The 12,500-nt window shown below is 43.7% G+C and overlaps 1 protein-coding gene across 2 annotated transcripts in view; it reads left to right on the forward strand.

Annotated features, from left to right (window-relative positions):
• The window catches only part of LOC138057048 (histone-lysine N-methyltransferase SETD5-like), a 36,994-nt gene that overhangs the window by 21,181 nt on the left and 3,313 nt on the right, over positions 1–12,500 (forward strand). For both annotated transcript variants that reach the window (XM_068903056.1, XM_068903057.1), the window contains exons 16-24: positions 1–317; positions 2,055–2,556; positions 4,022–4,176; positions 5,555–5,708; positions 7,300–7,835; positions 8,192–8,465; positions 9,310–9,426; positions 11,054–11,152; positions 12,140–12,226. The exon at positions 1–317 is cut by the window's left edge and continues 157 nt beyond it. In XM_068903056.1, the coding sequence (XP_068759157.1) occupies positions 1–317; positions 2,055–2,556; positions 4,022–4,176; positions 5,555–5,708; positions 7,300–7,835; positions 8,192–8,465; positions 9,310–9,426; positions 11,054–11,152; positions 12,140–12,226 (2,241 nt within the window). The remainder of the gene's footprint in view (positions 318–2,054; positions 2,557–4,021; positions 4,177–5,554; positions 5,709–7,299; positions 7,836–8,191; positions 8,466–9,309; positions 9,427–11,053; positions 11,153–12,139; positions 12,227–12,500) is intronic.

Raw genomic sequence — 12,500 nt, forward strand, 5'->3', positions numbered from 1 at the left:
AAACCAGCCCTGTTAGCCAGCAAGAGGTGTCATTTAACAACAAGCTGAGTAGTATCAAGAATGTGAAGGGCATGAAACGGACTTTGAATAAGAGACGCACAGGTGCGCATGCGCATGGGATTAAGCGAAAGCGCGCCAGACTGTCGAGTTGTTCTTCCGAGCCTTTATCGCCAGACGATCATAGCAGTACAGCGTCGACGCCTACAACTCCTATGGTGACGTCGGCGTCCTCACTGCCTGATGGCCAGGAGTTTTCCTCCGGTACTTCGTCCGCGTCGCCTAGTAGGACCTTTCGATTCTCCAAGGACAGTAAACAGGTAAGGAACTATCAGTAAAGCAGAGAATAGAGACCTTGAGATTGGAGTACGAGAACGGCCACGATTACGAGTTATCTGTACTGGGCACGCGCATCACGTTTAAAGAACGAAAATTTTCGAAATGCGTGTGCTCGCAAATGGGAACTCGTACTCCAATCCAATTCGCTAATAGGTGGATGAGGAAACTATCGGACACAGACAAAAAGACATAGTTGCATGGCAACGGGCAAAATCCGAGTCCCAGGCAGGACTGGGACCTCCGTAACTCCGGTCAGGTTGTCTACGCATCGAGCTACAATCGGGAACAAAGTTGTTGACAAATTGACCTTCTCAACTCCTTATTCGATCATTTCTATTTCTTTTTTCCTTGCTAGGCTACCCAACCTCCCTTCCCCTCTCCCCCTCCCCCCTAAAAACAATCCTGCGATTTTTGCTACGAAGAGGCAACATCGAATGGGAGAGGGTGGGTTGTTTGGAAAATTTGTAGCGTCGTACAAATAGTGAAATTATTTTACGCAGAAAACTGCTTTACATACACAATGTGTCAACTCATTTTGGCGCTGATCGTAGGTCGTTTTATCACACAGACTTGGTGGCAAAGCAGCAGCGAGAGTGTGCCTATTTGATCGGAAGATTTTAGACAGCAATGACCAGAACCACGTTACTGACCAGCGGTTTTCGTTTAAACAATGGTTTGCTGGGGATGCTCAGTCTCGAAGGCTTAGAAAACCTGGTTGTGGTCATTGTTATTTAAGGTTTTCCTATTTGATCACATTAGTTGCGTCAGTTGGCACTATATGTGTAACTTACATGACTGCTGAACATAAGCCAATAGAACTTTTTGCAGATACGGCGGCCATTTTGATTTCTATTATGGGATGCCCAGGTGGCAAGTACATATTAATTTGTCCCCTGAGCATCCCATAATATCTTTCGAAACAATGGAAATCAAAATGGCCGCCGTATCTGCAAAAAGGTCTAACGCGAGTTTTAAGTAGATCACTGGTATCCAGTAAACCGATCTGGGCCCAGTTGTTGAAAAGCCGATTAACACTAATCCACGATTAAATGCCAACCCAGGTTTGAATTTTGCCCTTCAAAAGACGATAACGTCGTAATTTTATACTGAAGGAAAGCAAACGTCTGACTTAAAGTTGAAGGTTAAAAATCTTGTGGAAACTTCTTTCGATCAGAAAACAAGATACATTTCAAGTTTCCAATAATCCAGGATTATCGTAATCGGGTTTTGAACCACTGGGTCTTGGAAATTAGATCCTAGGTTGAACTGCTTTCAGGAGCCCGTGTTTATTAGAATCTCTGTACGGTGGTCAATTTACATTATCAACTCCGTTGATAAACCAAATTTTTATTATTCTGAGTGCGGCGTGCGGGTCTCCATCGCTAAATAGTGTATTAACCCGTTCATTCCGAGATTGAAACGTTTATTCTCTTAACTAGTACTGTAGATTTCTTTGTTGAGTAGGCATGAGACTTTGGTGTTATGTCAAGATTACACCTCTTAAGCTGATAATAATCTTCATTCTCAATACCTGTCGGACTGACATTTCGTTGAAATTGTAAGGAGAATTTACGTACTAATAACTCTCGGGTGTCAAAAGGTTAATTAATTACACTGTTCTTGACCGAAAGGAAAGAAAGGAAAGGAACTTTATTTAAGTGTCCAGAAGTTCGTCTCGTAAATTCGTTGCTAACGTGTTCTTCAATTTAAATTTTCAGGACCTGGAGGACGAAGTCAAAGAAACGCCTATCAGAGATGTGGTTCCTTCTGTGAAGACAGAACCGGCTGATAACAGTGGAGCATCGACACCCGGCTCTCCAGTCACCTCACGGGACGAAAGCGACACCAAGCCGGTATCGAGCACAGTAAATAGCTCGGCCAATATCACGGTCAATAGCTCGGCCAATAGCACGACCAATAGCACGGCCAATAGCTCGGCCAATAGCACGGCCAATAGCTCGGCCAATAGCACGGCCAATAGCTCGGCCAATAGCTCGGCCAATAGCACGGCCAACAGCACGGCCAACAGCACGGCCGAGCAGGACCAGTTACCCGATAGTAGTGATGCTGTTTCGGGATCTGACGCGGTGTGTACAAGCACAACAACAGACACCAACCAGTTGAGAAAAGATTTGACCAAGGCTCTCCCGGATTGTTTGCTGGAGATTAATACGTCCGTTAGTGGTAGAAACACGCCAAGTTCGTGTCCATCGACAGCAGGTTTGTGCTATCCTCCACACAGCTTACATGCTTAATTTAAACTGCGAGCGTAATAGAGCGGTTGTCAATTGAGTGTCAGTGTCGATAGTAATTAGCGAATTACTTTGGTTTTGCATTGGAGCGGTTTTCAATTGAGTGTCGAAAGTAATTAGCGAATTGCTTTGGTTTTGCATTTACTTCACTCAGTGATTGGTTCAACGTTCTCGCGCCATTTTTTCAACCAATCAGAAGTGAAACCAAACCCAATCGTGACTCGCGCGAGCACATTTTCCCGCGCTTTGAGACGGCTACGTGTAATTACTTCCAGTTTTGATTGGTTTGCTGGATTGTCTGCCTCCTTTTTGATTGGCCAAAGTAATTACTTTGGTTTTGGTTTTAGGACACTCATTTGAAAACCGCTCTAATGCACGCAATTTGATTGGTTTTCTTTTGATCCACCAGTCAGAGGATAAACCAATTTCTTTTCTTCTTTTTTTTTTTTTATGCAAGACGCTTAATAGCGTTCACGTGGGATGTTGATAGTTTGCTCGCCTGTGGTAACGAAAACGTGATGCCATTCAAAGAGAAGCGAGTTTAGTGAGCCGTAGTTAGAGCGAATTTGCTAAGGGTTGACGAAGGCAGTTCGCCCTGACGAAGGGCGAAATATTTCTCTCGATGGCAATTTACCTTTATCAACATGTTTGATAAGACCGAAATTCCCGCTTCCTCCCCCCCCCCCGCCAACTGACGGAACAGGGCGGAGTCTTCATAAACAGTTAACTAACCTCCTTTTCTCTGGAAAGGCGGAGGCCACGTAGAACCTCTTTGCTTTAAACACGACACGGTGGTGTTGGAGTAGAGAAAAAAAGTTGTTTTGGGAATTAGTCTAATTTTGTGGAAGTCTTTCTTTTTGCGAGAAGACCAATATGTGACTGAGAAATATGTGGACTACCAAATGAATTTCTTAGAAATATGTAGAGGGAAGGGATGGGTCCACAGAGACTTGTTATTGTGCGTGTCGCCAATCTCGTCCCCAGGGCCCGCTTTTCTTTTGGTCAGCAGCAAGATCACGGACTTAAGCCATTTCCAATTTATGCGCAATCGTAGTGAAGGTCTGTATTTGTAATCGTTGACAACCACTGTTGTTTCAAATTTGTGAGTCTGCGTAGACGTGTCGGAAGTCCGTGATTCGCGGACTTCCTGCTTTGGATCTGGCCATAGTCCGTGTTCTTGGTGCTGACCCAAAGAAAAACGGGTTCTGAGGACGAGATTAGCGTGTTTGTCGACTCGAGTGTGAGCTGGAGGGGAACGCTTTGAAGGAGATCCTACGAGGAAGGAAATTTTTCATGGAAATTTTAGGACCCCCCCACAAGAGTCGATGAACCTCCAAGAGTGGGCGAGAACTTTAGGCGAAATGAGAGGTAGACTCTAAACTGCTGTGAAACAGAACTTAGCATTAGATCTTAATGTTTTGTGATTGTATTAGGCTCTCCCACCAGTGCTGAAAGTGTCGCCAGTGGATACAGCGGCTCTGCCACAGAGAGGACGAGCCCAGGACCTGCACCTGGTAGTCCTGTGGCATCCGTCAAGTTCGGTCAGAGGGTCCCCCGGACGAGTCCGTTGTATGGGTCTCTCAAGAAGGTAATAAACATTGTAATGCTCGCAATTGCAGACAAGGGCGAACAATATTGGAGCTTGCACATTTCCAACATTAGGGAGTTTAAGCAAAGACGACGGCTACAGCAACGAAAACGTCGGTCCAAAGTATAAATTAGCGCTGTGGCAAGTATTTCGCGATTATTCCGTCTTGTTCACCTTGTACAATACAGGCGAACTATCCTGTAACTGAATGGGTACAAACGGTTTTAAAGTCACAACAGAAAATGACTGTTTCATTGTTATATGCTCACGTTGTCTTCAAAACCTAAAATTTGGTGATTTCACGTAATTGTTTTGTGAAGTACGGCAGACAAATGCACTGAAATTCGTGTTGCACGTGCAGCACGAGTATTTTTCCTTTTTTAACCGATAACATTCTTGCTTCGTGGCGTTGCCGTAGCCGTAGACGTAGCCGTCGTCTTTGCTTTAACTCCCTATTGTCCGGTGTCACGGAGGTCGTAGGTTCCAATGCTAACAACGCTGTTGGGTTGCGTACGCTACGTGGCTCAGACTTCAAGATCTACGATGTGGATGAAAAGTCTTTCACGATTTTTTCATCTCGTTCGCTTCGTACAATATGGGCGAAGTAACCTGAAAACGGGTGCGATCGGTTTCAGAGTAAAAACTGGAATTACACTATGGTCGCGAAGCGGTCTGAAATTGTAATTCTTTGATTGCACCTGACGTCACGGCGGCTCTGTTGGTGGAAAGAACAATAGCGAAAAAGTCTTTTGGGAATTTGACTCTATTATTATGCAAAACTTGAGCTACATTTTTCTATGCACCTTTTTCCAAAATGGCCGCCATTTTGGGAAAAGGTGTATTGCTGGTTTTCACTCACGTGATCAACAGCCATATTTTTCAACAAAAACAAAAGGAAGCGCTTGCATAATAATAGAGTTAAATTCCCGGAGGATTTGGTCGGGGCACCAACATGGCCGCCTTTTCTTTGTTCAGGGCACCCTCATGGCGGTCGTGACGTCATGTGAAAACCGAGAATTGTTTTGGCACCAACATGGCAGTCTTATTACGTGAGTGCAATCAAAGAATTCAGATTGTATTAACAGACGAAGTGAGAAACATGAGGGTTTGAAGCACTAAATAGGAAATTCCTACCATTTGTTTCCTAAAGTATTTCGAACGGAGACTGTGTAGTACAACAAAGAATGAAAAGTTCACATTTGAAGCTCACGTTGTCGTCACAACCTCAAATTTCAAATTTGGTGATTTTACCTTGTTAGGCAGAGTATCACAAAACATGTGTTGAACTGCGCGCCGCGAGTGCAGCACGAATATTTTTTGTCGTTGCTTTATGGTGGTGTCGTTTAACTCTCTACTTTTTTTCGTTTCTTTATCGCAGAGGTGGCTATTTCAGTACCTTTATGGGCAGAACCTGATAAACGAGCGTCCTCCGAATGGTATTCGAATCAGTGTTGGCAACGCCATGCATTCGCCTGTCAATGGCAAGACGATTCCTTCGAGACTGAGGAGACACGGTCTTCCGAAGGTGATAGGTAAGATGGCTGGAAAGGGTTTTCCACAGATAGCAGTGGGTTTCCAGTGATAAAGGATTGCAATATTGTCGATTCTTTTAGTGGGGAAACGTTTTGATATTTAACCGGTATTAATATACTATTGTTAGGCAGTTTTTTAAGGGTGTCTGAGGTCCCAGTTGTTGCCATGGTAACGGTACGCCACAACTTGAAGGCTCTCTGAAAATTAGCGGTAAAACAAACATGGTGACTTTTAGAGCGAGTTTAATTTCAATCAAGTGTCGTAAAACCAAAACCAAAGTAATTACTTTGGCCAATCAAAAAGGATGGAGAAAATCCGGTAAGCCAATTAAAACTCGAAGTGATTACACGCAGCCGACACAAAGTGCAGGAAAATGTGCACGCGCGACCCACGATTGGTTTTGGTTCCACTTGTGATTGGTTGAAAAAGTTGCGCGAGAACTTTGAACCAATCACTGAGTTAAGTAATCATAAACCAAAGGAATTCGCCAATTACCTTCGACACTCAATCGACAACTGCTCTCCTGTAAATCAAAATGGTGGAACCTGGAGTTGATTGTAATGTGTTTACACGGCAGTAGCACGGCGTTTAAAACCAAGTCGGGCTGCTGCCGTGTAGCACGACTGATCTTGTCGTGATCTTGTCGTGATCTTGTCGTAATCTTGTCGTGATCCTGTCGTGCAACACGGCAGTGGCGCAGCATGGTTTTCAAACGTCGTTTTACGGAAGGCCTTAGACAGCAATGACCAGAACCAGGTTTTCGTTTAAACAATGGTTTTGCTGGGGGTGCTCAGTCTCGCGGGCTCAGAAAGCTCATTGTTATTTAAGGTTTTCTCGTGCTACTGTCATGCTAAGAGTGACGAATTTAGTTCTGCAAGGCAGTAGCACGACGTTTGAAATGGGCCTAGGGATCGAATTCGGGTTCTTCAACTGTATTTCAGCATCTGTCGGGATGGTTTTGGCATTTGCGTTTAAATTTTAGCAGGGTTTTTTAAAATTTATCTGGCTGACTTCAGGGTTTGCGTGGTCTTGAGAGTTCTCACCTTCTACCCCTGTGTCCCAGGTACCATTCACGAGCTTGGTGTCATTGTGGGCTTTGTTTCCTCTTTCTCTCTCTCCCTCTCCCGCGAGGAGACGGCTATGTTGGTGTTCCAAACCAATCCTCCGGGTATTGAACTCTATTTTTATGAAAATACTTTTTGTTGTTTCTTTTGTTTCGGTAATCCAGTATACTGGTCACGTGAGTTAAAACGCTCCATATATACTCGGAGGACTGAAATAATAATGATGATGATGATGATGATAAGAATAATAATGATAATAATAATAATAATAATAATAATAATAATAATAATAATAATAATAATAATAATAATAATAATGCTAACTAACCTAAAATCATTAACGGCCGGGATTTTGAGAAAAAATACTTGATTTCTAAGTACCCTTGGTCATTTTCTATGACTCGCTTCCTTGGGATGTCTGTCGGCATAAGAACAGAGCTCAGAGCTAAATGGAATGGTTGTTGTTGATGATGATGATGATAAAACATCATTAAGTACATTTAATATCATTTTATGTCGTCCACAGATCCTCTGCCCCTAAAAAAGCGGCATTTAAAAAGGTTTCAAAACGTAACGTCAGAATCAAATGAAGCAATTCCGCAATCCTCTCGGTCGCCACCAGGCCAAGTCAACCGAGAGCCTGAACCTCTTTTTGTAAGTTCGCCAGTCGCCCTGGAACAGCAGGTCCAGATTGTTTTAGCCGACAGCGTTGACAACCTTCAACCACACAGAGAGGAACCACTTACAAACAATGAACAATTTTTAGCAAAGGAAGAATCACTTCTAAGAATAGACACTTCCACTTCTTTGGGTAATGCGGAGCCCCCTTACTTGAATTCGACAGTCACCATAGCAACAAGCAGCGCGGCGATTTCCCAAAGAAGACCCAGCGACCCCCGTCTTGTAAATAATTGTCCCGTCAGCAGTAGTACAAGCCCAGCTGTCTCTCCTGGTGGTGGGTGGCCGGTGGTAACCAGTTGCGGCCCAGCTCCTGCCACTGGCCAACCTGTGCTTCAGTTTTCACAAAACAGTGATTCGACAGGGACTCCGAGCAAGAAAAAGGTAAGGAAATTTGATTTATGCAAGTTACACAGTTCAGTTTCTTTTTGGTTGGGCTGGGGCGAGAGTGAGGACTCAGACTGCTTTAAAGCTTGAGGTGGCATAAATCATTGATAAAATGCTGAACTGTTTTACATATGGTACGTGTCAAAGACTGTTGTAGCCTCCTCCGCAGACATTCTTTTGGGTTGTCACGCAGTCTCATCCTCCCAACTTTGTCGCGGAGAAAAGATTGCGTGACGAGTCACAAGAATGTCTGCACAGGAGGCTGTGACTTTTGTTGAGGATTTCAGCACACAGATGTCGGCTCTTTCCTTTTAACATTTGTTTTTACACGGTGCTGTTCATGTTTGATACAGGTGTCATTACTGGAATACCGCAATCGATCTCGCAACCGCTTATCAGTGGATCTTCCTCGACCTCCACCACCACCCATCACTGCCGCTGCGACCGCGCCTGTTTGCTCTTCGGCACCAGTATTTTCCTCGTCCGTTATCAAGTCCTCAGTTTCGTTACCAAATCTCACCGTACCCCCAACAAATTCAAGTATTTCTCATCGACCGGTCTCGAGTGGAACTCAGATGAATGGACCGCATTTGGAACCCGTGAGTCCTGATTTGGAAGACAGGAGCGGTAAGATAAGACGTAATGTTTCTAGCCCCCTTGGGCATGGGCCTCAATCACACGGCTACTATATTGACTCCCGAGGGATTGATAACCTTTGTGTTGTCCCACCGAAACTCGTTCCCAAACATTTCAACTCGAGGCTCGGGGTACAAAATCGTTTGTCTATGGCCAATATGGCCTCCGCGCGAATAAGGCCCATGAGAGAGATCTGGGATGAGATTCAATCCATACTTTCTTTCAAGTGACACAATCTCGACTGCTCAGTTGTTAACCCTCGTTCATTACAAGAAAGCAGTTTGCCTCGATGTACTGGTGGAGGAGGTTAATACATGGATGGGAGACCAACCGGGGATACCCCGTGTTATAAGGGAGCTTAAGCACGCGGGTTTTTGGGACGCGGACGGCAACCGGAAGTGAGTTGTTTTCCCTTTTAACTTGTCTTTACACAACCACATTTACATTGCTAAGTATCTTTTCCCCATTAGAAATGATTAGTGTAAAAATCTGGGAGACTCCGCTGCCCTGACACGCAAAAATGTTCTCTTCCGGTTGCCGTCCGCGTCTGAAAAACGCGCGTGCTTAAGCTCCCTATAGTCTCGCGGGGGATGGGAATGTCGTAGTGCTTAAAGCACTCGCCTCTCACCAATGTGGACCGGATTCATCATAGTGTTGCTGCAAGCGGCAACACTGATCCCTCGGGGGTTTTCTGCTTAGCACCTGCATTGTGGCACACGTTCCACCTGTGATGGCGTATGGGTAAATACTTAGGGTATGGATACGGGTTCCAAGTGAAGTGTTTCTGTGTTTGATACGTATCAGATAGTTATTGACGGATGTCCTTTGATGGCAGGTCTGTTGCATCAATCTTCGAAACTTTCCAACAGTGCGTATGGAAGGAGAATTTATCCCTCAAGGCAAGAAGGAAAACGTTTAATGTTCACTGATGGAGATTCTCGACTTAAAAGAGGTTAGTGTTTTTGTTTTTGGTTTTTGTCTTTGGCTAAGATTACCCTGCTTGGCATTCCCTCTCTACACAGATCTCCTCGATGGTTTTCAGATTTTTGTACGAAGAATCGAACTCTTAACCGGTTTAAATCCTGTAATAACCCGCTTGAATTTTAACGCCTGCTCAATGGCAGAAAAGTAGAAGTGACGTTGCATTGACGTCGCGTCGCGCGTGCGTGCGTGGCAACATCGAGGAGATCCGTGTAGAGCTGGGTTTTCTTTCCTTTTCGCTGAAGAGGGGATCAAGGAAACCTCTGTCACGCAGGGTATGAAACAATTAACGTCATTTCAAAGATAACGCACTGCGGGAGCTCATCAAGGGGAATCTCTATTTCCATTAATAGAACCTTCTCCAAAATGGCGGCCGAAAATAATAAGTTAAAATTAAAAGCTAATAGCAGAAATAGAAAGAGCATCTTTACTTTAGTAACCCTGTACAGTTTCGGCATATCACGTGTAATATCAGCTGAGAAAATGTAAGTTGAAAATTGAAAATTTTACAAACGTTTATTTAATTCGCCCAGGGGCAGGGAATGTTACAATAGGACACAAGGTCCCCTACTAGGTAAATTACCCAACCCAACCCCTAAAAGAAAAAAAGATACAAAGCAAGCACCCCTGCTACAACAAAGACAACTTAGAGCGAGTTTCAATCGAGTGTCGTAAAACCAAAACCAAAGTAATTACTTTGGCCAGTCAAAAAGGATGGAGACAGTCCAGTAAACCAATCAAAACTCGAATTACACGTAGCCGACACAAAGCGCGGGAAAATGTGCACGCGCGAGCCACGATTGGTTCGGGTTTCACTTCTGATTGGTTGAAAAAGTGGCGCGAGAACTTTGAACCAATCACTGAGTGAAGTAAATGCAAAACCAAAGCAATTCGCTAATTTCTTTCGACACTCAATTGAGAACCGCTCTAATAAGAAACAAACTACGTAAAGAGTGTAAAAAAACTATGATCATGAAAGGATTCAGATTAAGGTTTCAAAACGTTCCACATATGTAACTAAATTGGGGGTATATAAATTTGTCAAATTTCAACTTACATTTCCTCAGCTGATATAACACCTAATACGCTGAAACTTTGCAGGGTTGCCAAAGGTAAAGGTGTGTTTTCTATTTCTGGTATCAGTTTTTCATGCAGTTCAATTTGAACTCATTCAAATCCGTGGCCGCCATTTTTGAGAAGGGTCCATTACTTGAGTCAACTCCTTCCCAAGTAAATTTATTTATAGGAACAGATTTTTTAGCGAAAAGTATCATATTTCACCTTAGGCTGAGATAGCTCTGTTTTAATTGGCTTTTACAATAGTGGGTGTGTTGAATCTCCCAAGGGAGGCGTTCTGTAAATAAATTTACTCGCGAAACCGGGGTTGACTTCTACGTCAAGTATGGGACTTGTGGGAGATAAGGTTTCCTTTGATGAGCTACTACGCACTGTTTACTCCTTGAGTGCTCTCTTTAGAAGATATACAGGGTAACGAAAATGGCAACCAACTTTATTTTTGTGGTAACATTTCTGGAAAATAGAAACAGCGCTCAAAGAAATTACGGTTTCAATGTTGTCACTTTTCCCTCATTCCTCAGAAATCCAAAAGCAACATGAACAGTTGTCGCGGAAGGAGCAAGAGAAAGTGCTGTTCGCTGAAAAACTGACATCTCTAATCTCTGAAGAACTTCAAAAAGGTATTGATGGCACAATTTGTTCGAGAAGTTTCCGATTGAGCGCAAAAAAGGAACCTCGGCCTCTGCCTTCTATCACATGACCATATTCGACTACTCGTCGAAGTATTCGTATCATCTCTCAGCCAATCAGAAGAAAAACCGTGGCTCATACATCTTTTCCCGCGCGAGACGTCGGCTGCGTGGATTCTTGATTGGTTCTTTTCGATAATTGACGTTTTCATACCCTTGGCTTCAACTGCTTGTGTTGGCCTTTTTTGCTAATTGGTGGTGTCTGTGATTGTGTTTTCCCGCGCTTTTCGCCGACTACTTGTTGCTTCCTTTATTCCGTCTATTGGTTCTTTTGATTGTAAGCTTTTTGCAGCGCAATGCGCCGACCGTTTTCTTCGGTCAAAGTAGTCGCTTTGGCTCTGTAAACACGACACTCTAAATTATATGGCTGGTCTTAATGTTACGTCATCGCTGCCATCTTGGTGGGCGAAAACAAGAGATCTCTCGTTAGGGACTTGGACAAACGGGAAATGTTTGACGTTTTAACAACGAACGGTTAAAACATGTTTGATCACTCAGATTAAACTACACAAGCAAAGAATTATGGGTCACAAATACGTAAAAGACGCGTGGATACAAGCAGCTAAGCAAGCGTGGTACGCATGCACGCGCCAAAAATGTTTGATACGACTGGCCAAACGAACAAAGCCTCGCCCATCAAGCACGAGAGCAAAAGAAATGTTTCAGTGTTGAGTTGTTTGATCGAATGTTTGATGGCCTTCAAATTTTATCAAACACGATCTAACAGCACCAAACAAGGTGGCCAAATGGTTGGTCACCAAACAATGTTTGATGTTGTTCAAACGCCAAACATTTCCCGTTTGGCCAGGTTCTTAGCCCCTTTGGTTCGTCCACCAGCAATTGCACATTACATCATTGTTATCTGTGTCCTCAGAGATTGGTTCCAAACCATTTATATTAATTTTTTTGCTTGTGTAGACTCGAAATCGAAGCCCTCTTCAGTGGTGGGTCGGTCACCAAGTTCTTGTAGCACAGAATCTTCAAACCCATCAGCAGAACTCACAGGTGAGCATCTTCGGGAGTAGCTTAAATGTAGATCTTCCTTTGCGCCGACAACGGCTGCAGCAACGAGAACGCCACAAAACAATAATATCATTGGTTAAAGGAAGAAAAGTACTCGTGCTGTACATGCGCACGCATCTTAGTACAAATTTATGCGGTACTCTGCATGACAAGGTGAAATCACCACATTTGTATTTTTGACGACGTGACTGTACAAATGTTAATCTTTCATTCTCAGTTTTTGCGCTGAAACCGCTCGTATCCAATTTATTGTTAG

The sequence above is a fragment of the Montipora capricornis genome, chromosome 7, assembly GCF_036669925.1.
Source record: "Montipora capricornis isolate CH-2021 chromosome 7, ASM3666992v2, whole genome shotgun sequence".
NCBI classification, from domain to species: domain Eukaryota; kingdom Metazoa; phylum Cnidaria; class Anthozoa; order Scleractinia; family Acroporidae; genus Montipora; species Montipora capricornis.